The sequence below is a fragment of the Dufourea novaeangliae genome, unplaced genomic scaffold (assembly GCF_001272555.1).
Source record: "Dufourea novaeangliae isolate 0120121106 unplaced genomic scaffold, ASM127255v1 scaffold78, whole genome shotgun sequence".
NCBI lineage: Eukaryota > Metazoa > Arthropoda > Insecta > Hymenoptera > Halictidae > Dufourea > Dufourea novaeangliae.
This window is the reverse complement of record NW_015373959.1, coordinates 2241029-2266762: the sequence shown is the minus strand read 5'-3', so window position 1 is coordinate 2266762 and position 25734 is coordinate 2241029. Positions and strand designations below refer to the sequence as shown.

Sequence of the window (25734 nt, the reverse complement as noted above, 5' to 3'; positions counted from 1 at the left end):
CTCATTATGTAGTAAATTATTTTGTGTTTTTAACATTAAACATTTAGAATGCCGTTTACAGTTCTGAGAACTATTCGGTTCCAGGAAGTGACATTGTGAAGCCTTTCTATGGGGATTATTGTTACGTAAAATTAAGGTTGTCTCGGTAAAAGGGGATTGTCCTGAACTCTGAAGATGGTATTTTGGATTAACGAAAAAATCTTCATGTGTTCAGGAAATCTCGTCCACCAAATATGTAGAATACAATATGGTACTAAACTGTTCCAAATAAGGGAACTGTTTTTGCAGCTCATCGCTTGTTTACCAATCGATCGGTGCCATGTGCCTTTAGGCTGTCATACGTGACAGGGCACGTGTGTTTAGGTTGGAAAGCTGCGAATCAGTCGCAATGAAGAAGAAAAAAGTTCCATCGAAGTCCCAGGCGTCCGGTAAGGGGAAGAAACAAGTCGGAGAGGATTCCTGGCGTGCCGAATTAGAGGCAATCTCGATAAACGACGACAACTGGTGGTGTATCGTCGCAATGATGGTCGAGACGACCACCGAGCATTCCAAGTACATATCCCTCTTCAACACCGCCGCCGAGGAGGGTAGACGGAAAGCTATTTACTGCTTGAGCTATCAGAAAATGATGTCCAGCGTGAAAATATTGTCGAAGCACAGTCTGGAGAAATGTCCAACCGTTCAAGGTGTTTGCCATTATGCCAGCAGAATGTTGTTTGAAGGAAGCAGTAGACTTCCTGCTTGGTTGGTAGCACGAATCGTCAAGTACTTGATCTATCGGATCAAGGAAAAGTCGATTGGTATTGTGAAGAGGATGGCCGACTTGGAGCACGAGATAGACGAAGAATATAAGATTATGCAGACTGTCGCTGATTGGGGTATGTGTCAATATTGTGGAAACAGTTTACGATTATTCATTTACGTACATGAATTTTGAAAGATTCTGAATCGTAATTGTTAGTCAAATTTTGACATACATGGCGCCTTCAAGACAGTAAGTTAATATTCTGTAATTTAATTCACTAACTGCTATTTTACTTATATGCACTGGGCGTCAAAATTAAGGGACCACTAAAATTTGCCGAAAATATGGGTCATTTTCAAATGACTATATCTCCGCGAAAAATAGTTACAAAAAATATTGTATACGACCATTTTGTAGCCTGAAGCTTCTAGTTTTTGAATCGGGCATTCAAAAATTATTTTCATGTTGTTTGTTCCTTTTTTTTTAAATATGAATCGCAACAAGCGAATCAAAAAAATGTTGGTCAACTTTGAGAGGATGCATGGGCCAAATAAAATTTTTTCTGGTAATCCTAATGGAATATTTTTAGAGAGCAAACTTTTCTCTTTAATTTCGTTTTTTAATTTTGTTGTACAATTTTTATTGGCTGAGTTATTCGTCACGACGAAGAAAAATTTCAACAAATTGGCAACTGAAGGCCTTTAAAGAGAAATCTCTCAGCTTTCCAATATTCTTTTAGAATTTTCTATACGATCATGCATTCGCAAGTTACAGGCGCTCAAAGTTGAAAGTGCCTTTTCTCATATGATGACGAATAACTCAGCCAATAAAAATTGTACAACAAAATTGAAAAAACAAAATTAAAGAGAAAAGTTTGCTCTCTAAAAATATTCCATTAGGATCACCAGAAAGAATTGTTTTATTATTTGGCCCACGCATCCTGTCAAAATTGACCAACATTTTTTGAGATTCGCTTGCTGCGCCTCATCTTTTAAAAGAAAGGAACAAACTACATGAAAATAATTTTTGAATTCCCGATTCAAAAACTAGAGGCTTCAGGCTACAAAATGGTCGTATACAATATTTTTTGTAACTATTTTTTGCGGAGATATAGTCATTTGAAAATGACCCATATTTTAGGCAAATTTTAGTAGTCCCTTAATTTTGACGCCCAGTGTAGATTGATTCAGAACGAGCATACGAAATTTTGATAGATTGAAAATTCATTACATGTAAAAGTAAACATGAGATGTACATAAATTTAATTATATCCCGCATATGATTATGATATCGCTGATTTAACTGTTGCATTCGATTTCAAGGAACAGATTTTAAGCATATACTATAATTCTAAGTAAATAATGTTTCTGTCAGGGATTAAGGCGAGAAACAAACTCACAACTGTGTAAACGCACAACGAAGATCTTTATTAAGTATATGAACACGCTCGTTGAGCGTTCGAAAAGAGAACAAGCGTGAGAAAACCCGCAACGCGTACCAACTCAGCACCCCGCAGTATTACCAACTACACACGATACACGGCGCTCGCGTCGCCGACCAATGGCGTGATTAGTATCGCACCAACAGTTTCGCGTTGCTTTATTTCTTTTAATTCGTTTCAGTTTACATTTGTATCAAGCTCATGATTTTGCTATTACCTCGATGAAGCTTCGACACATGGCTATCCAAGCATTGAAAAAATAATCTATGTGCAACACCTTTTACTCAAAGTACGTCGTCTAACTAATGCATTAAAGTTTATACTGAATCACTCTGTAGATAGGCGGACCAGGATTATCAATTCGAAGATAAGAATTTAATCCAGATGGATAATCACGATAAGTTTAATAGAATTTTCGCGAATGTGATCCATCTCTTTCGAGAGCTCTGACTCCAAAAGTATTGACTGAATTTGGTATCGATCAGGCCAGCCAGGCTCCAGGGCGTTCAACGCAGAAAGGTTGAATAACAAACGGCTGACGAAACTGCGTAAACGAGGTGAAGAGTGGAGGGACACGATCTACGTGGACGACGCGCCCCTGAACGGTCCGAATCTGTACATAATTCTAACCGGCTTTCACGATCCCGCTATATCGGAGCACCTAGTAAACGCTGGGGTGCCGTTGAACTTCATATTGCGGATCAAGAAATCGAAACGGGATCTGGAACTGCTGGCGGAGGGCGACACGGCCATGAACGATTTCGATAAAACCCGGCATCTCCATCGTTTCGGAATATACAACAGCAGTATCTTTGAATTGTTCCACTTCTGGTCGAAGATCGAGACATGGATGATGGATCCTGAAACGCATCCAGCTCTCCTCGACGTTGCGATCCGTGTATTCCGACCGCCGCGATTTTCTCTTGTCTTCGACGACGTGGAGTACGAGCGTCTGAAGAGGGACATGTACGACAATGTTTCGTATTTCATGTACGATCTCTATGATCTCTACCGGCAACACGGGAATTATTTGAAGAGCATGAAGCTCCAGAAGCTCGCGGCCGATGACCGTCAGGAGAAACACGACACGAAGATTTACGAGGCTCTGCTGGACAGTGTCCCGCAGGAATGTGTCTCCATTCCGTTGGTACTGTTCGCTATCCTGGCTCAAATCGATGGGAACAGGAACGAGGAACTGGCTGGCGGGAAATCTGAGGGGGAAGATACGAGTGACGGGAAAATAGTGAGTCTTTCAGAGATTTTTGTAGTTAGAGTGGACGTGAAGTGAGTAAACGCCTACAATCTTGGATTGTAGATATTTTCTTAGAAGACAGATTTTCAAATCGTTGTAGTAAGAATGTTGATGCATACGTTGTTCCATAATTTTCGTCGTACGGCCCTGGTAGAAGGAGCAGACAAATTTTCTTTACACCATTGAATAGCCCGACCCTTTTCAGATGTATGCACTAAGCCCTGCAGTCAGTTTACTGTGAGAAATCACAGTTGAAAAGTTGTGTTACGGTTACTCTCACATGATGTGGCTTTCGAGTATTTTTTATCACGTACCTTCTTAACAGTTCCAGAGTTAAACTTCTTTAGTATATTTTTCGGCGATTTGACAAGTTTTCGTCGTTGATCGTCACTGAGGGTACGGGGTACAATTTTCGGAGCTGTCTTACCGATAAGTGCTCAGAAACAATTCGATGCAGTGTTGTTGTAGGGATGTCGAGAGTTTCCTTCAATTACCCATTTGTGATTTTCCTATTCATTCTAGTCGCCTATACGTAATTTTCCAAATGCTTCAGACAAAAGTCACGTCTAGTAAGAGTCGCCATGGCACGACATTTCAACTATGATTTCTCACAAGAAACTGACGCGTTAGTTATGGGACTTAGGGTATATGTATACCCGAAACGCGTCGGGCTATTCAATGGTACGAAGGAAATTCTTCTGCTCTTTCTACCAGGGTCGTGCGATAAAAATTATGAAACAACCTATGTATGTTATAATCTGGGCTAATATATTCTGTTTTTAAAGAGCTTTAGGATAGAAATGTCGGCTTACGTTTACTATACATTCCTGAATGGTGGTCTAGTCTGACAATAATGTAGAATATTTACTAGAGTGGCGCTTAAAATTCGAATTTTAAAATATAGCCTGAGAAAGTTACCCGTTTGTACTGTATGCTGAGAAATGAGCCTGGTTAAAATTGTATTCGATTTTATAATATTTTAGAGGTTATAATATCTGAGAGTCGGAATAACAGCATTTGTTACTATTAGTCCAGTAATTCCGACAGAAATATTCTCACGTTAAAAAATCGATTTGGCTAGCTTAATAATATTATTAGTGAAATAGATTTTTATTCGTGAGCTGAACACTACAAGCCTAAAAAGTGTCAAAAAATTGAATATTTTAAGTTCCGATCACTCAAATGAACTGAATCATGCCCACCGTTTGAGGTAGTTCCAAAAAAAACCGTTCTACGCCACTGCACATGGACGCCATATTTGTAACAATTTTGAAATGTGTAAACACGTACTTTTATAATGCAAAAAGAATTAATCCATTCGGCTTAATAGTTTTCCCAATATCACTCACGATACCTTCATCAATTTTTAGTGCCAAGAAACGCATATGACCTCTTTAAACATGTTACGTTTCACTTTGAATTAATACATTAAACAATATCGAGCAGACGAACATCGACACGGAAGTGAAACACGAAACTAAGAACCAATTTGACTCGTTCGTCGAGGAAAAGCTAAAGACCCTCAACGCTAAGTTCGAATTGGACCAGACAGACAATGCCGACGACAACGAAGAAACGTTAGCAGAGATCGAATTAATTCTCCGCGAAGATACTTTGAACGAGACCATCCGTCTTCTCGATGACTCCGCAAACTCTCGTGTTACTGCCACGAGCAACATGATCGACAATATCCTGCCCGTCTTCTGGGATCCCCGTATAATGAGTACTCACGCAAAACACGGCGTGACCGTGATGAAATTGGACGAGTATTCCCGTCACATCGACAAAATCCGCGGATACATGAGCGTGAAAGTGAGCAGCGAGGAATTCAGGCATTGTTTGCACATATTAATGTTCGACAGAATGATATTCGGGTCGACTCGAAGTCGAGATAAATCCACGGGACGAAACACGAAAGAAGAGACAACTGAGGACCCTATAACTACAAAGAACTCACGGCCCTCGATGAAACGCAGCAAATCCGTTCCGAGTTTAACTTCGAAATGTAGTCGACAGATTCACTTCCACAGCGACGGGAACATCGAATACGGAAAAGTCCCGTCGTCGATCGTCGATTGTTCACCGTTGTTCGAGATTGTAGATCCAAGGGAGACGTTGGTCCCCGGTTACTTGGAGAAGAATGTCTTCAGTTTGAGATACAAAAACGAGGATGGACTCAGGGATTTTGATTACATGGAGCTGTTACCAAGGTCCATTTTCATGCAACGCGTGCAACAGTGCCTGGACACGTTCGACAGCTTCGAGACAGTTTATTTCGAGCCGACCGACTCGGTGTTGCTCTACTTTAGCGACAAGTGGAGAGCTAATGGGGTGCACGAGGAGGAAAGAATGTCCAGCATTCGGACCTCGGTACGGCTTCGTGACTTCTGCGAGTACGTTGTGGCGGAGGAACGGGATTGGATACATCGGGAGGAACAGATGTACAGATCGCAGACCAGCGAGTCGTTGAAAAGATTGATGCTGAAGGTGGACGAAGTGAGGGACGAGACGCTGATGTTCACGGACGAGGACTTTATTCTGCCTTGGTCCTTGAAAGCCAAGGATCTCGCCAAACGGAAGCTAGGTCTGTTAGAATTTTATCAATGTCAATGGACTCTGGGTGTTTATGTAGATTTTCATTTACTGAGATATAAATATCGTTTAATCCTCTAATACTTGCAAGCCAGTGATCTCGCCAAACGGAAACAAGATCTGTTAGAATTTTATCGATATCGATGAACTCTGGGTTTTTATGTATGTTTCCATCTATTAAGAAATAAATATCTTTTAACCTTGGAATGCTCACATGGAAAATGTAGTGCCCCAAGGGAATTTTTTTGTAATTATCATAGACTGGTTATTTGTTTTGAATGTACAATAGTATAAAAATAACACGCATTTAGTAAAATAAATAATGTTAATGGAAGATGACTAATGAAAATTGTAAGTCTGTTCGTATATCTTTTTCTCTTTTACATTTTCACTTTAAGAATACAATTAGATTTAATAAATGTACACATTGTTTTCAACATAAAATAAAGGAAAAGTTAATTGCAAAAGTACAGGTATCATTTTTACCACATGGGCTACAGCGTGCCTCATTTTAATATTAATTTCACAAAAACTTAGTGTTCCAAGGTTAATTAATTTACTAATCTCTTTACAACATACTATTAAGCATATACTAATTCAAAAAGTATTGTATGCAAACGAAAGTCTTCACATTTATATTTAATTTGTATTCAAAACGATATTTAAATTGTATGTGGTTTCAATATTTTTGTGACATCAAAATGGCCGATTTTCCGTTTTTGTTAAATTGTTTAACATTCTACTGCCCAGTGTTACTTTCAGATCACGTACCAGTTTTAATATTAAGTAAGTAAGAATGTTTTTTTTCCTCTGTTGACCAATATAACTTGAAAATTACAATACGGCTGCACATTTGCAAATGCACTGGTGACCTTATGTGACCTTCATGTCACAATTCTACTTTGAAAAAAGACTAATACCTTAAAAATTGGGAATTTAAGTCCCATGTGTTTAACTGGTCAGTATAAAAGAGTAGACATATACAGATAAACAAATGTTTGAATACTAAAAGTTGATTTGGCCAGTAGAAGATTAAGGGCTATATTATAGAAGTGCGATAACAATTAACTTTATTCTATACTTACATGTCTTTTTCACTTCTATTAATTCTCTTTTATTTTTGCATGATTTTTGAAAACGTTTACGGTGGTCACGTTGAATCTTATAAAAGATGGGAGTAGTCTTTCTATGTTACTTTAGTTAAATCGTAATCTCCTTCTATTATCTCTTCAAGAATTTTCTTTCACATTTTGTATGGGTAAAATGGTTTACAGTAAACACTTATGATCCAATGAAGAAGAGGAAGTTATAACAATAACCTTATATTACTTTATTGAATTCTTTAGCTTCTTTCGGTACCTCTCAAACAAATATCTTTTATAACTTGCATACTGCAAGGTTTAAATGATAAAACTTTTCAATCATATAAAGTGATCAACTAGTAATAAAGCCCTCTTACTGTTTCATTCAAATTTGAATTTTTTGTTAACAGAATATCTCCTTATTAATTCTTTAAAATTCTTTACAAATTATTTCAACGATAAACGCTTCAGACGCAGATACAGCTTCCTCTTCCGCCGTTAACGAAATCATAGAAGGATCCAAGAAGATTAAAGGAAAGAAGAAAAAGTCTCCCAGAAAAGAAAAACAAACGCAAACAAAGTCAAATGCAGGCGACACTTCGACTAAAATCTCGAAGAAAATTTCGTCTCCTACTACCTCTCAGGAAGAAATTACTTATGAATTCGTTGGCTATGATTTAGGAAACCTGCGTGTGCACGTGATAAATCGCAAAACAATTTTCTTCTCACCCGACGGTACGCTCGTCAAGGTGGATATGGACGATTGGCTTTACAGGAACAAGGATTTACGCATCACTGTCACCATACAAGGCTACAGTCTGCATTTGTTTCCTCAAACAGAGCCATCCGATACCTCCGAGGTGTTTCATTTGACCTCTCCTCTGGGAATTGTCGTTGGGTTCGAGAAACTGCTGAACTCAGGACGTAAAGATATTTTTCATCTTTCAAACGTTACAATCTAATTTTACAAGGGAATATGCCGAACCCGCACACGGCGTATGTAATGAAACTTATGTGTGAGATAGTTCTCCAAAAAATATTCGACACCTATTTTCTTTTATCGATCATCGTGTATGTTAAGAGAGTGTCAACAGCCGTTAAAGTTGAGGGATGAAAACATATGTTTTGAAATATCTTGGGAATTATAGGGAGTAGGAAAAAGATTTTTTTAAATTGTCTGTTTATAACTGGGGAATTTAGTCACATAAGACAATTTAAGAAAAAATTCAAATTTTTAATATAATATTTAAATTAATAATATTTTCTTATATTTTGTTATGTGGCTAGATTCCCCATTCAAAAACACACGATTTAAAAAAAATTACTTTTTCCTACTTCCTTTAGTTCTCGAGAACTATCTCCCATATAACTTTAATTAAAATCGGCGTGTACGGGTTCAGTACTTTCCCTTGTTAGAATTCTGCCGCGAAACAAAAAAAAAAAAGTAGTCGGATATTTGCAATTAACAAGTGATATAGTGTACTCGAAACTAGCTTTTCGGGTAGTCCGAGGTTTTTTTCTATATTCGTCTACAATGTTAAATTTGTTGGTCAGATCATTATTTCGTGTTCAGATGAAACGAGACGTTCTTTCAAGTATAGTGGAGAGTTCGATTTTAGAATCTCATGGCCGTCAGGACTGTGGATAGAACCGGTCACTGGTGACAGCGAAGAGAATCCCTTTTATATCCGTCAATCATACATCAGGAACGGTCATAATGCCAATAATGGGAATCACGAAATCTGTCGAAAGTTCCTGAGAAATGGAACCGTTTTAAAATATTTTGACAATGGCAACGTTGTTGTCCTCCGTCCTAATGGAGATATCGTAACCTGCATGTCCTTCGAACAGGTTCGATCTAACGAAGATGAAAAGGCTGACATTGAAACGAATTTCGCGAAAGGTACAATGATTTTCAGATAACAATTATTCAACATTATCCTTAAAAATGGCGATGAAAAGATAGGTTGTTCGTGTTCGAAAAAATATATAACAAGATATTCTCTTTGGAAATATTCTTGTACATGGCATGATTCTTTGTGGTCTAATGTGCAATTAACGTTTCACTGATATTTAGAAAAGTTTAATGTTACGTGTATTCGAAGTTATTATCTGTCTACTAGCAAAACCATATGTACATCATTAGTGATTGATTATACAAGTTCTCACTTTTATATTCCATTTCACCAGAACCAGTATGAAAAAAATTTGAAATATCTATCAAACAGTCTATTAATTCTTCCGTTTTATTTCAATGTATTTAGTATATTTATATTTGCTATTAATGCACTAACATTGAAGCCAGGAACCAGGGTAATAAATTATTAGACGCGATCATCTCGGGACATTTCTTTGTCAGTATAATCGATATTCTAGACGTGGAAACATTAAACTGTACAGAATATAAATAAAATAGATGAAAACTAATTAGCTTCCTGTTTGTTTTGTATTTTAAAGAACTGGATGAAGTCGTTTTCAATTTTTTCTGTTCTTCTACATAAGGCATCAAACTCTTGGTTCGTCTGGAATCACAAACTGTCAGTTTTCCTAATCTCTATTTAAATAACTGAAATTTAATACTAGAAAAGTGATTATTCGTAATATTAACCGATAATTTTGTATTTGTAAATTAGAGTTTCGTTTCCAAAGGTGACAGGGCAAGCAGAGATATGAAGTTTCCGGGACGAAATGAAACCAGAACAATGGGTTCCTACAAGTCCCGGTTGGCTGGAGATAGCAAGAGAGATGTTGGACGACAGGATTCAGGGACGGTGAATCAAGTGACCGTTAAATTTCGTTTTGACCGGGCCCCCAGAATGATCTGATTCTATAAGTAAAGAATCCAGGCCTTCCGCGAGCACTTAACGCGTCCACGTTTGATCGTTCATATTCCACGTGTCACTTGAACGTTTCTTGGGAAGTAAAAAACTCGCCCACTTCCGTTCAGTCCATTGCGTTCAACTTTCGAAACGTTACCTAGAGCAATCTTACACGGAAATTCTTGGAAGTTTGCAACGTAAATTCTATTGTTTAAAGTGAAACGTTAACATACATGGTTTTTGTTCTACAATTAACGAGACTGCACTTATAAAAGCTTTTCCACATAATAGTTATCAACAGTTAAGGTGATCTTCTTTAAACCAATTCCCACGGAAAAAGCCGTTTCTCCCTTTTCATAGTACAGCGTTGAAAGTTTTTGTCTTTCTGGATGGTCTCTGTATTCCTTACAATCAATTCTGAAGTTTCTCTTACGGTGCATTGCCTGTAAATGAGTTTCTCGATTTAAAGAAAATTGTGGCGGTATTCCAATTGCTTGGCTCTTCAACCATTAAACCCTATTACATTCTTTTTGTTGGAAAAATTAAACTTTATTTTAAAGAACAGAACTTTTCGTACGATTGAAAATATTCAGAACGCCGTGACCCACCCAACAATCGTTCAGATTGAGACTTTTATCATTGATTTAAAGAATAAAAGAACTATTTCCGTCAATGTGTAGCTTCTCAATGGATTTATTTTGAAGGATATCACCTTGATTGTTCAATATTTCATCTAAAGAAGCTGTCATATCTACAGACGTAATTATCCATTTTTTCAACGACTTCTTGCTATTTTTTTACCAAGAGGTCGATCACAGCCTTTTAACATTCGCTGTAGACATTTGATATTTAACGCAGCGTTTCCGTCTTTTGAGATTTAAGTCATCATCACGGAATCTCAAAAATCAATATTGGCAGATTTTCACTTCCACTACATTTGTCCCGTGCACTTAATTAATATTCTCAGTAATCTGTGCAACATTTACGCCTATGTCGTTATTTATAAAGCATACATTACCTTAGGTGCATTTTATCAAGATGCATTGTTTCAACAAAAGCTGTCAACGACTTCCTCCAAATTCAGTTTGCAGACTGACACTACATACATTAATGCTGGAAACAGAAGACAAACATTGGAATAGCGTACACTATCGCTCAATAGTACTTAGACATTTGCTTATTTTGTGACAGAGTGTAACTTAAAACACAGATGAAAGGACTTATAATGGTTTTATTTTCTTATTATTATTATAGCTATACACCTAGAGTAGGATGTAATGATATGATAAAATCGACTTTTGTTTATAAACCTTCCAATTAATATGCAACAACGTAGTTCGAGTCCGCACGTGTCACTTTTGTAAAATGTTCTTTACCTTCAAATTTTTAAAAAGGGTTCTTCTGCACTTTAAATGAAGATAGTTCATAGATAATTAAAAACTGATGGAAAGGCAACTGGGATTCATTGAAGTAGTGACATCTAAAATCCGTGGGTCCATAAAAAAACCGCGAATTAACTTAGGGTAAAGGGTCTAAATTTCGCCCCCCCCCCCCTAAGGTGTTTTGGTTCTTGTTCGAAAACTAATCTAGGTACATTATAGTCTGACAAAAATTGTGTAGTCACGTAGGAACCTTAATTACGAGACCCTATTATCACTTTTTCTTAAAGTTCATACAAATAGAATCAAAAATAGAAATCCAAGAACATGCATTTATCACTTTTCAAAAAAAGTGTTTCGAATTTCGTCCCCCTTGGTTTTAATTCTTAAACAGCTTTTAGTTGATTGAAATAAATTTTATAGTTGACTTTTCTATGTTTGTAAAATGTTTCATTTGTGGAAATATAAAAATAATATTTTTATGGGGTAAAAATGAAGCAAAAACAAAAGAATATACTCATATGTAGTAAGTGCACAGAAACTTCTTTGTTTGAGGTTTAGATGCACATTACTCATGGCACCATTGGAAGTATCAAGTATATCTAATCCATTTTTCTCCCTCTACGTCGCTCAAAAACAGCTTAACACATCATACGTATCTTCGGGGCAACATTAAGACCAGTATAGAAGGGTTAAATTAGGCTCAATGTCACTTTTCAATATAATTATCGATTCTGACATATAAGTGACAAAACAAGATTGCCACTTCAGATTATGAAAACAAAGTCAATAAACTATACCTCATTAAAAAAAGAACATGTTAGAATCATTTACCTTAAATAGTGACATCTAATTTTAAGTATAAATAATCACTACAGTGCACTGCGTGTAAAACAACGAACTGTCGTAACGTATGTTGGAATTGATGAAAGCTTTTGTTAATTCTGTCAGCTTATTAGAATCGTATTTAACATAAATTTACACAATTGCTACCAGGCTCCTGCACTTAAGGTCACTTTCTCTTTTAACGACCGGAAAAAAAGGAGACAGGAATTGTTTTTAAAGAAAGCAAAAAAGATATGGTAAACAAGCTTCTTGGTCTCTATTTATTATACATTCAGGTGAATAAAAAAATGTTTATTTCAATATTTCTACATTGTACATGGCACCAATTTTGTTGATCCGAAATTGCACTGCATACAAACAGTGTCCATTACAATGTAAAAAGTTATTAACCGATTTTAAAACTTCTTATGGCATTCTTTTTGTAATTAAATCAGCTATCGCGTGACCTAGTATTGAAAATTTTGAAACATACATTCTTTTGTTATTCAGAATAATATATGTAAAATTTCCGGCTTTGTTTGCATGTGTTTGTTAAAACTCATACCAAATGCGGCCATTTTATTTTTTCGACTTCATGATAGGTTGTACGATAGACGTTGGAGTAACATTCAGTTATCTTTTTGAAATTTTCATTTCGGACTACTCTACATCGAGATATCGTGGGCACCGCTTGTACAGTGCAATTTTGGATCAACATGATTAGCGCCACCTACAATTTGCCGGGCTGCACAAATATTGGAACAAAACTTTTTTTTATTTACTCGAATGTATAATAAATCAAATCCAGAAAGTCTTTCTATCACATCTTGTTTGCATTCTCTGTAAGAAAATATTAAAACCCAAAAATCGATTTTTGCAAAAGTTATAGTTAGGCATAACCCCTTAACCCTATAGATAGAGTGAGGTATAGAATTAAGCACGGGGACGAAATTTGGACCTCTTACCCTACACATTTCTGGGTCATTTATTTATTTTTTTTTACCAAGTGTCCGAATACTTTCGAGCTGTAGTGTTTGTAAAAGACAGACGCCCAAAATTGTGTCAGAACTGTATCGTACGAAATACGGAAAAATGTTTGAAATGGCGTCATATTATCGATGTATTAAATATCCTACTTTTTCTCCAGAATGACGGCGGTGTCTGGTCGACGACAGATGGCAAGGTGAAGGTGTCACGATACAGGGTATTGAATCACGATGGCCGACAGTACGAGGTGCTCGACGACTTGGTCGTAAGCGAGGACCATCGATTACTCGTGAGGACAGCATCCGACTACGAGGTCGACGAGAAATTCACGCGTCGCGACGTCTTCCGATGATTCTGAAATTCCGCGTGTCATTACAAATCTTGATTCTCGTAATTGGGTTTTAAATTCAAAATGGCACTTCATTTTTATGCACATACGATCATAAAAATATTCGGACACCAGTATGATTTTGATTTCGATATTTTGTTTGCTCATATATTTAGTTTGGAATTGCACAATTTTGAATTCCTAGGTCTTCATCGAGCTTACAGGGGAAGGACCCCAATAGTCTGATCCGATTGTAATGGGGTTTTGTAAGATGATAGTAAGTATGCAGGTTCCTAATGATATATGTGAAATATTATGTGTAGGCACTTGATAATTTGAAAGATATAAGCAACTAAAGTTAGGAAACTTCAAGATATATTATGAATATAAGTCAAAGTTATCAGCTAAACAACTTTAAATATTTGGGTAAGTTTGACCTGTATTCATAGTACATCTTAAAGGTACGTAAAATTAATTGTTTATATCTTTAAAATTATGGAATGTCTATACCTAATATTTCAAATACATATATCTAGGGGTCAATGGAATAAACAAAGAAACGTGTATTTCCCAATGAGACTAACGGGGACCACATTAGAGTGGAGACGTTTTTTACAGGCCTGAATGAATTTCGCGACCTTACAGTTTTAAATTTCTGTAAAAGGGGTCAGTCGAGGTATGAAAAAGATCCTTGTGGTCACCGAAAATCTTTTTACAAGTTCGTTATACATTATCTACCGACTATAAGAAACATAGATGCTTTGAAGGTCATCGACGGATATTAGACCGCAGGTTAATCTACTAGCTAAATAAGTTCACTCTAATGAGCACCTCATTAAGCGGTTGGAGCTCGGACAGTTGATAGCTCCGAGTTTCCCCACGACCGTCTTCCCTACTCAGCCTGACTCTGCTGACTCCTTCAACTATCAGCTGCGCTCAGTTTACCTATACGGACTCTGAGGAGTCTGCCTAATCTAGTTTCCTGGTATTGTGTAACAAATCTCAAAGTAATTCAATATTAAGTAAGATACTTTAAGCTGCAGTCTTGATCTCAGATCAAGAAGTTCTGTACATTGATCCATTAAAAGGATACAACTTAAACTCTGTTGTAACTTGCAATTAGTATTAATTGTAGTGACCTAGACCGAGACGGAGTCACAAAAGTCTCATTTAACGTTAAGGTGTTCTGGTACTCAACAAGAACTTCGTATATGTGTGGAATCAGAATGTGTATACGTTCGTGCATGTGGTTTAAATTTCGTGAATTTTACTTACGTTTATGGAATAAGGGTGGCTATAACATCTACCTGATTAGCAACTTAACAGTTTATGAATTTTATTCGCTCGGCTTGTTTGAAGGGGGTTCATGGGTATTGTATGGATGGCTGAAATGAACGGTTTCTTTTGGGTTGGATTGAAGATAACTACTAACTCATACTATTTGTGCGTTTTATAATTTACTGTGACTATAACACGTATTTTACAACCAAGAAACCTCCAAAATGATAAAAATGGAGTGAAATACAAAGCGCTAATGTGGGCGCTGCGTAATGCGCTCGTCCTTTACGTGGTTAGCACGATTTCAGTGGAATGATCAATCTAAAAGCGAAATCGTTGTAAACGAATATTCTCTGGCTTAAGGTCTACAAGTTCGAACTTTGTTGACAAATGTTAAATAAAAATTCGCAAAGATATACAGCAAATATGAATCCTGTAAATTTTTTCTGAAATAAAACATTAAAGAGATACTTAACAAAATTTTCCAGGATTCTGCGACCTTAATACGTGCGTTTGACGTTGGTGATTTTGTACAGTAGACTCACGTTAAAGTAGCGCATGTTAACATTACTCACTATCGGTCGCCATCTGTAACCAAAGTTCTGATCCAATTGGTGGATCGACCGAACTGCCACGAGATCCTGCGTGCCCATTAGCTCGCGTTGAAGTAGCGTTTCCAGGAAAAACCCGCCTCGAGAGCCCCGCACCGTCAATTTAACGTGAGTCTACTGTACATATTTTACTGAACCCTCCGAGCACGGAAACATGGTTACCGGTCCATATGTCATTTCTGAACCCACACCGATATTCTACTACACACAGCGACGGCGAGGCTCGAGCTCGAGGCCCTCACCGACACTGTACTAACACAGTGCCAGTATGGCTCGAGCTCGAGACTAGTGATGGGATTTGGAACGCTTCGAATCGCTTCGAATCTGTACATGGACGAAAACTTCGAATCGCTTCGAATCTGATTCGAAGCTACAAAAATCTCGAAAGTCTTGAAAGTCTTGAACAGATTCGAAGTCTTGACCAGATTCGAAATCTTGAACGGATTCGAAGTCTTGAGCGGATTCGAGTCTTGAAGGGTCTTGGAAATCTTGGGAGTTCTCTACGCACAGCCTCTTAGCGAGACGTCTGGGTCGTCGATAGTTTGTATATTTTCATGGATAGGCTGTGCGTGACGAATCGACCGAACGCAATGGAAGGCACGTCCACTTAGGAGTGCACCCCCCACTGTCTTTCCTAAAAGACATTTTCCTCAAGATTTCCAAGACCGTTCAAGACTTCGAATCTGGTCAAGACTTGATATAGTAAAAACTAAATATGGTTCATGCGATCCAATTTATCGAATCCTGAAATCAGCCAATAATTTCACGGATCTGATTGACTTTTTCAGTGGCTCTATTGAATACTTTAAGGCATCCCTACATAGAGCACTAAGAACTGTTTAATCTTCTTAATATTTCATTAAAAATTTGCTGTTATGACTAATTCCATACTGTATAATATATTGATGTAACTGTTTCTAATCTTATTGTCATTAATTGTTATATATGTATACTGGTTTAATACCCGTTAAATTACTAAATAAAAAAATAAGAATAAAAAAAAGATTTCGAATCTGGTCAAGACTTCGAATCGCCTCGGAACTTCAAATCCGTTCAAGACTTCGAATCCGTTCAAGACTTCGAATCGCCTCGGATTCTTCGAATCCGTTCAAGACTTCCAATAGCCTCGGAACTTCGAATCCGTTCAAGACTTTCAAGACTTTTGTAGCTTCGAATCAGATTCGAAGCGATTCGAATTTGTCGCTCGAATTCAAGACAGTTTCGAATCGATTCGAAGCGTTCCAAATCCCATCACTACTCGAGACCCTCACCGATATTACTAAGCAGTGGCGGTTGCTCGAGCTCGAGCTCGAGCCACCGTCACCATGTACACAATGTAATGATTAGCTGGTTTCACATTACATTTGGATTTTCGTGGTTCTTATTACACTGACTAGAATAAAAATCTCGTGAATTATAAAACAAATTATATTTATTAGTCAATACTTCTGCAGCGTCTTGGCCCGGTCGTTCGCATGTAAACAAACATCGGTCGCTATGCGATTGATGTGACAGTTCCGTCACTGCGTGCGTGTCACTCTTGAGACCGCGTGTCCCCACTCCTGACTCTGTCACTGTGTGCATGTCGCTCTCGCGAACGCGTGACCCAGGGACCGTGCTCGGAGGGTTAATGTGAATATAACGCATATAATCCAATATGTTGGACGTTTCCTGGTTCTAAAATATGTGCTATATCCACAATAAAGAATAGTACAACTCAACTAAAGAATAGTAAAATAGTTGCTCTTCGCTCCAACCCAAAAGAAATCGTTCATTTTAGCCGTCCAATACACATGTATGTACCTCTTTAAAATGATTCAAAGTAGTGTTCTACAGCAACTGTCTGCACGCGTCGCTGTACTAGCGTTAGTAGAGTGTGATTAGAATTGGAAATTGAATGTAGTCATTATTCAGAACGTCTGTGAATCAGTATGATGCAGAATAATAGAATTTTCCCTTGAACGAGAAACTCGACTAAATTTATAAGGATTCCGGATAGTGTTTTATGACACAGGTGCTCCAAAGTTTGGCCATTAATTCGAAGAAAGTCCTTCAACGTGTATTCACATTTTTGTCAAGCATTTTCTGTCGACTTCACGCGTTATCAAGTCTCCGGACGGTAAATATTTACTTTCCACGTCGGGGATGAAAATTATGCAGCGATTCATGGCTGCGTCCCGTAAACCGTTTTCCTGTAACATATGCGAGAGTCAAGTTTATAAACTTTCATCCGGAACTTTCCTCATCTCAGCTGTATTTTGTTTGCCCTTTGAAACAGTTTCCGCAGACGTTCGCGGAACCGGAGACAATCTCATCGATTCTATTCGTCATCTTCTTCCTACCGTCGAAATTTCTGCTATCGTCGTGAAACTTACGATTAGGCGAGAACTACCAAAATCGTATTCTTTAAGGTGTTTTATGTTATATCATCTACTAGGTGTCAAATTTTATGCAGGTTGATATTGAAAATTTTAATTTGACATTTAATATATCTGTTATTGGACGTCCAAATACAAATGTTATTTAAATAAAAAAATAAATTTTTAACAATTTCATTTTACAGTTGTATATAGTATGTAACGCTATGTATTGCAATTCGTAGCCAAAATTACCGCGGGAACTTAGCCGTCAGACTCATGCTCTGATTGGTCGGGGTTTTCAAAGCCAGGGATAACATTTTTGCTAAGGAAAAAGTTGTTTCAAATCATCTCAGGTACCCCTCAGTTCTGGGAGTCGAAGCTATTTTGGGACACCCTGTATATTTTATAAAATCGACTGTTCTTTAGGCCTACTATCCACTAAGGCGTCTCGTCATAGACGCTTCATAGACATTGGACGCTTGCAGGACGCTCCCATGTAGCGACCAATGTAAAACAATGAACGTGGGTCCACATGCGTCGTGTTTTCGTCGCTGCATGCGTTCGGTATGAAGCGCGTCGTCAACGATGTCTGCCGCTAGTCGTATAGAAGGACGCAAAATTTTCATTTGTGTTTGAGTCTGAAATATGTCGGCCGTGAAATTCGTAGATTGTTGAAAAGTTACCCATAAAATATAAAAAACTAGAAAAAATACCCATGTTTGTACATGGCTAACAAACATCGCATTTTAGTGTCTTGTTTTTTAATTAGCGGAGCTACCAAACGTACTAAATTCTTGCACGTATTTTTATTCATTCTATAAAAAGAATGAAAAACATACATAACCAAATAACTTATCCGACTTTTACGCCGTCGAATATAATTACTAGACTCCGGATGTTTATGCACAATAAATATCTAAGAAACATATGCGATTTATGCACGAAAAATATGCACATATGCAGGAAAATATGCAAATTTGCAAGGAAAATATTCAAGATGAACAATACATTTTGCGATTTATTGTGACATATTGTAATTCGAGTTACAGTAAATGACAAACATTTTTTCTAAATGTTCAGCATCAAATAATGCCGTCTCAATCCACGTACCCCATCTAGTTAAAATAGGTTCCGGTGGTAGAGGAGTACATATCATTTAATATTCTTCGGTACGTTTCAATACAAAGCGGCGCTTTAATAAAAACCTTGTTTATTGATGATATTAATTTATTCACGGGTGGAAAGTGAAGACGTACTTCTTTCGCAATTATGTGTAAACCATGCACTATACATGTAATTTGTACCATATTTTCGTAAAATAATTTTAGTTCTTTCCCTGCCTTGATCATATATGTTGCTGTATCTGTGACCAAACCTAAGTTTGCAATGCACTGGCCTATTGCATTAGTGGCTTCATCCACAAAAATCCACATAAAATGATCCGCAATGTCTTCCCTAATATTGAATTTCGAGTACTTGAATCATAGCAATCGTCCAAGTAATTTATTCGTAGTGTCGATTCATTCTGAACAATGCGGTCTGTATATTTTAATACACGCATATTAACAGCAACCATTGCTCGCGTTAAATTCACGTAAAATTCATTTTTTTAAAACTCGTTTGTAGCTGCTCAGAAGTAGGTATTCCTTTTGCATGTATTAGCTGCTTCTTCAACATATCTTTTGTGTGTAGCAGTATTTATGTTACAATAACTGCGATTTTCTTTCGCATTTTCTAGTTTTATTATAAGTTTTACAACATACACTTCTTTCATTACTCTCATCGATGACAAAATTGCAATCGCCTTCGATCCAATGTTTCATTAGTGATATTCTACTGCTCCGAGTTTTCGGCGTTATTAAAAACACTCTAATAGTTACAAGTACTGCCATATCTAATGCTCAACGAACAACTGAAGCCTATACAAGTATGTTTTGATGTTTGTCTATAATTACCACGATATTTATGTTTGCGTTGTCTACATTTAATAGTAATCTACAGTTATAGTGCGATAGTTTCCTGATAGACTAAATTGATTTCTCGAGAAACTATTTTTTTAATAACACGGAAGATGTATACAGGGCAAATTACATATGCAATAAGCTATTGCATATGTTTTTAAATATAAAACATAAAAACATATGCATTATGCAAAAAGTGCAAAATAAACGATATATTTCCAGAATTCTCTAATCATAAAACATATTTCTGCTCAGATCCTATTGTTCTATCCGTTTTCTATAAAATTTTGCATTTGCATAAACATCCGGAGTCTAATAATTACATAAGGCGATAACGTCTTTTTCGTCGCCCGACATCTTTGCGAATGAGGAAAATGAAGCTTTCCGTACGCTTTCTATACGCTTCCAATACGCTCGAGTGGACAGAAACTTAAGTGTAGCGTAAGCGTCATGTTGTACGCTACGCTGACCTGCCTATGACGAGACGCCTTAGTGGACAGTAGGCCTTACTCAGGTATCCAACAAAATAACTGTTTCATTTTCTTTGTTTTCGATGTATACAGTGAATATATAAGAATATATGTATAGTGAAAACATATATTCCATCCGACATGTGAATAATTTTTACGATCGACATTCGGTTTGTTCGATCGAATACATTCCCCTCCGGGGGGCTTGCGTATCCTCCGTTGTGTTTCCTTTCCGCGTATCCTGTATAATTCAAAGTTCTCGTGCATTTTTAGACGGTACGCGTATCACGACCGGTTACACGGTAGAAATGGAGCCAGTGATGTGCGAGTGGACCGAGGAAGAGGTTCTACGGTTCTTTGAGTCCGGGAGGAACGGCTGGGAAGAGGTAGACGACTGCGTCGATCGTTCGTTCTCGAATCTTAAATTCCACGAGGAGGCGTCGTCGTCCCCCAGGCCGGAACACGACGATATTGGTAAGATATTGATCGCGGACAGCTTTGTCTCTGTCCTGTTGACGTGCCGCGCCGAGCACAAGAACTACGCGACGGTGGTCTACGATCAGTCAGCAGTTAGCTGCGCCCTATCGATGCCCGACGATCTTCGAGTCAGCATATCGAGAAGGGGTCATTACAAAGTTTCGATGGCGGACCAAGTTAATCTGAAGGTAATCGAAATCCCCAGCTTCGGCTACCGGGGACACATTTTACACGGGGTGTCCCGCAGGTCTTTGGGAACTTCGTGTGAAAAACTGTCGAAGCGTTCCTATATCAAACTTTCGGTAATTAATCTTGATATAGCTATTTCCTTTAGCGAGACAAACGTTTAATAGGGTAAACGCATCGATGAATGATCACTCAAGAGATTTTGTAATTATTAATATCGAATTTTAAATGATAATAAGACTAATAAATATCTGGCACACGAGAGTTACATTTTTTAATATCTATACCTTTTTATAACGCATAGATTTCAATTTCACAAATTGGAAAAATGTAATTAATTAGATTAAAATGAAAAAATACATATTTCATCAATGAATACACAATATTAAGTATATTGTGTATTCATTGATAATTATATAACAACCTTATATAAACAAGGAATTGAAACAAATCAATATTTAATCATTTGCTTATATTAATAACTTAATTTACTCGTTTTTATATATGTATAGTGTCCATTCATTGGTGCATCCACCCTACGTGTAAAATGTTTAATAAAGATGAAATGAGACTTTCGCTTGTTTTGAATCTGATAGGCTATTTAAGAGAATAAATAAGTTTCTGTAAATTAATTCAGGAAAGTCTGAATTTGCACAAATGTTCAAAGTCTAAATATAAAAAAGACCAGTTTCTAATTAGTGATCAATTGTTCATGTACCGAATGGTTATTCTGATAAATAATTACATAAATGAATAACAAGACGAAAGAAAATTTGAATATTGTAAGGATCGATGTATAATAATTGTAATTTGACTAAAAATACTTGTGCGGATTTATATTTTTCTAGATTAATTCATGGAAGTAGCATTTAAATAGTAATTCACGTCATTCATGAATAATTTTATTCCGGTAAAAGTAAAATTAAAGTTTGTTTAAATTTCATTACAGTTTTTATGACACTATACTTCAATAATAATATGCAGCTGGGTACATTAGTAACTTTTGTTAATGATTACAGTAGAGCAATGCTTTGAATGGAATCTCAAAACTTTTTTATATTCTCCTAGATTTATTTCTCAATTACTGTACATCCACTCGGTTTTTATTAAAGAGGTGTATACATATATTACCAGACTTGCGTACTGTTTTTAAAACTTATCAATTTTCTATGGAAAGAATAGGACAGTACAATAAACAGAATTATTGTCATACAACAATTCATAATTTGGACATTTTGTGAGTTTCAAATTACAAACGGTAAGAAAGAAATGTAAAAGCATTTTTATGCAAAGTATCTAGCATAATAATTTCTACTAAACCTGATTATACAGATAACAAAGAACAGAGTTTAATTAATTTTTATTAAATTCTCTGAGACTTTCAAGTCTACTGTCCGAGTCCAATAGCGACCTTCACTTTCACCATCATTATTACATCTTTATTTTACTATTCATCAATACTTCTTCTTTCCCTCCAATACAAAATATCGAACTCGTCAACAACGGACAAGTCGTGCAAATAACACAGAGCATATTAAAGAGGAACCAAGAAAATCTAGACGGGTATACAGAGTCCTGTCAGTCCCTTTGAAGACGGTCGAATTTCCATTAGATCGAGGAGAACGTTGTGTCATTCGAGGGCAACACGTGCACCACTTGCGGCTACCGGTCAAAGTCCACGTACAGATTCATCCCGTTGGAATCGTCGCCGGTCATATTCACCTGCGTCGACGTTTGCGATAACGTCTTCGAAGTCAACGAAGACGGGATGACGTGTTATCATGGCAAAAATCGGCCGTCCCGATGTCGTAAGTCCGGCTCGAGCGTCGACATCACCGATTCTGCCTCGGAGGAGGAGAGCTACGAGAAGGATGCGTCCGATGGAAACAAAAATTTGGAGTCCGACCATGTCTGCGATCACATGGAACGTTGCGCGAAAACCGGCCGATACAGGTTGGATAAAAGTTACGTTCAGGGGTTGCAGCTCCGATGACTTTGACCTTGACATATGTTGTCAAGGCCACCCTCCTAGTGACCTTCAGAAAGTTTCAATTATCAAATGTTTATTTGAAAGTTATTAACCCTCCGAGCACGGAAACATGGTCACCGGTCCCTACGTCATTTCTGACCCCACACTGATATTCTACTACTACACAGCGACGGCGAGGCTCGAACTCGAGACCTTCACCGATATTACTACGCAGTGGCGGTTGCTGGAGCTCGAGCTCGAGTTCGAGTCACCGTTACCATATACATATACAATGTAATGATTAGCTGGTTCCACATTACATTTGGATTTTCGTGGTTCTTATTACACTAATTAGAATAAAAATCTCGTGAATTATAAAACAAATTATATTTATTAGTCAATACTTCTGTGGCGTCTTGACCTGGTCGTTCGCATGTAAACAAACATCGGTCGTTATGCGATTTACACGACAGCTCCGTCACTGCGTGCGTGTCGCTCTCGAGACCGCGTGTCTCCACTCCTGACTCTGTCACTGTGTGCATGTCGCTCTCGCGAACGCGTGACCCAGGGACCGTACTCGGAGGGTTAAGAGAACAATGATACCATTTTCTTGAATTGTCTCCAACCAATTTTTCTTCTTGGACTGTGTCTAACTACCTCTGAAGCATTATACCGATTCGTGTTGGTTAGAGTAACTGGTTGGAATAACTGGTATATTTTGCAAACTTTTTTTCCTAATAAGTTTTTAATAAAAAACGAGCGATGGCTAAAACTTTTTGTAGGTTACTCAGAAGAATGTCCTTGTAAACATACATATGTCAAGGTCAAGGTTATCAGAGGTGCATCTCCTAAACGTAACTTTTCTTACAGGTTGTTCTCGATGAATCGCGATCTAACGGCTCATGAGTATCTTCGTCGATCCGCCAAAGAACTGATCGAGGCGACCGCGATCTTTGATGACGGGACAAGCATCATTTTGTATCCAGCCGCACGACGACCGAAACTCGCTCGTCTGATTACGTTCGAGACGTCGAAGCCTGAGTCACGATCAAAGGCCATGCTATCATTTCAGGTTAGTGTGAATTGTTACTCCGACAAAGTAGTCGTTGAATTTCAGCCATCGGGAAAAGAAAATCGAGGGGACGCGTAGGGAATTGTACGGGAGCTAGCTTCGTTTCTTCGTTACGAGGGAATTGGTCGGGGTAAACGGGGTATCCGGCTGTGATGTCGATTGAGATTTGACGTTGGATGCCATGGGATTAACTCGTTCCAAGATCGGGACAATATTTGTACTATATAGGAGGATTGGGAATGTGTTGTTTTCATAGATTCTTTGATTTTGAGATGTTTTCCATTGAATCGTTTCGAAGCACAGTGGAACTTGCCATAACGGAATTAGCAAACTGCGAGACCAGAGTGTACGGAAAAACGAATTTTCGGATGATAGATCACTTACTTTTCTGATATCAATCTCTACGTTCTTTGAACAAAAAGAGCGTACAATCCATTTAATTATTAATTTATGGATTCCAAACTGGTGGTCACAATTATAAGATCACTGTTTATGATGTAATCACTATCCAATTCTCCTATTTATGCTAACCAGTCTTGATTCGTTAAAGTAGGATAAAAATACACGAACTACAACACATCAGAAAAACTTGACGTGTAAATCGACAATCTGTTTAACCCTTTCGGTGTTATGAGCGTGTATACACGTTTCATGAATTATCCACGACAGTGCAATAATTTTTGGGTTAGTACCTTACCACCTAATCCATCTTATCCATTGTCACTCACGATCTTGTTTTTAAAGTTCTCCACACGCTATACTGGTTATACTGGTCTCACATTTAATAAACCCTAGAAAATAAACAAAGGGAAAAACAGTAATTTAGCAATATAATGTATTGATTCCAAATGATATAAGTTGTCCCAAAACATTGTTTCTGCGTCCACGAAAGAAGTATTCTTTCTTAATTCTCAGTCAACCCTCCAAAGACGAACTTGATGGTAATGCAAACAGTTAAGCCTGGGTCAGTTTCGACCCTTATGCAGCATTCCTTTTAAATGTATATTAAAACGAATTTCTTTGTGAACTGGCAATTTTTTAATTCGAATTAATATGTATAAAGAAATACCAATTGAAAATAGTTATATAAGGCTATCGAGTTGGATATACTTCTTGCAAACTCTAATTCAAATAGTCCTATATAGTCACCTCCGTTCGAGGGTTAAACATTCGTCTATCATTAACATTATTGTTATTTCATTAATACCAGGATTTCAAAGTGAGGCCATCGAATTTCGACAGAACGGACTTGATAAGAAGTACTTACGCAATTCCGTACAATTGGCTGTTCCCGTTCGGCAGAAATGGAAACGGGATTTGGGAAAATACCGATCGTCGTCCTTTTTCAAGCAGAGACGAAACGACCTTGCCGAAATTATTGGCTATGCGTATCGTGTACGGTTTCAAGGAGCCAGATAGGAACGCGGTGATCGACATCCAGAAAGCACTCGGACACTATTGGATGTCCGTTAGTGAATTAATGTTCTTTTTATAAAGTCGCTGCCAGATGTTCCAATTAAATTACTCGGATGGTTACCGACTTTCTTTTGCATATTATGCAAAGCTATCGCCGTTCGCGTCGTTTAAATTATTCCGTGAAATATTACTCTTCCTCGGCCGACACGATTCCTCTTCATCAAGTCTAATCGATTTTTGGTGTAATAATACACCCACACTGGATTTCTACGGTCTTTAAAATTCCGATTTGAATTTACTCATTGATGAACTGCATAGAATTGTCTACAATTTAACAGTTTTGACGCTGCATATACAGAGTTAGTCACAAGAAACAGAACACCTAAATATCTCTGTTGGGATTGACGAGGAGAATATGTCCAAGACAAAAGTAGTATTGTTCAAGAGGGCAAAGGTGATGGTATAAAGAAACTTTTTGTTTGAT

At 37.5% G+C, this 25734-nt stretch overlaps 2 protein-coding genes across 2 annotated transcripts; both read left to right on the top strand.

Moving 5' to 3' along the window:
• The first annotated feature begins 388 nt into the window (after positions 1–388).
• LOC107186368 (sperm-associated antigen 17-like) lies at positions 389–6111 on the top strand. The gene is made up of 4 exons (XM_015574214.1): positions 389–878; positions 2672–3470; positions 3992–4082; positions 4885–6111. The coding sequence occupies exons 1-4, from the start codon at positions 389–391 to the stop codon at positions 6109–6111; spliced, it is 2607 nt and encodes an 868-aa protein (XP_015429700.1).
• A 254-nt stretch (positions 6112–6365) lies between these two features.
• LOC107186367 lies at positions 6366–25480 on the top strand. Its single transcript, XM_015574213.1, is given in 10 exon segments — positions 6366–6381; positions 7590–8036; positions 8686–9015; positions 9762–9883; positions 13283–13454; positions 20404–20795; positions 22406–22746; positions 23633–23834; positions 25045–25374; positions 25376–25480. Coding segments are annotated over 10 exon segments (2457 nt in total).
• Positions 25481–25734: the final 254 nt, after the last annotated feature.

What these genes read in the sequence shown, in the direction of transcription:
- LOC107186368 (XM_015574214.1), top strand. Translation starts at nt 389, where the DNA reads ATGAAGAAGAAAAAAGTTCCATCGAAGTCCCAGGCGTCCGGTAAGGGG. An exon ending in GCAGACTGTCGCTGATTGGG is followed by an intron (nt 879 to 2,671) that starts GTATGTGTCAAT and finishes GGTATCGATCAG; the next exon opens with GCCAGCCAGGCTCCAGGGCG. An exon ending in GTAGTTAGAGTGGACGTGAA is followed by an intron (nt 3,471 to 3,991) that starts GTGAGTAAACGC and finishes CAAATGCTTCAG; the next exon opens with ACAAAAGTCACGTCTAGTAA.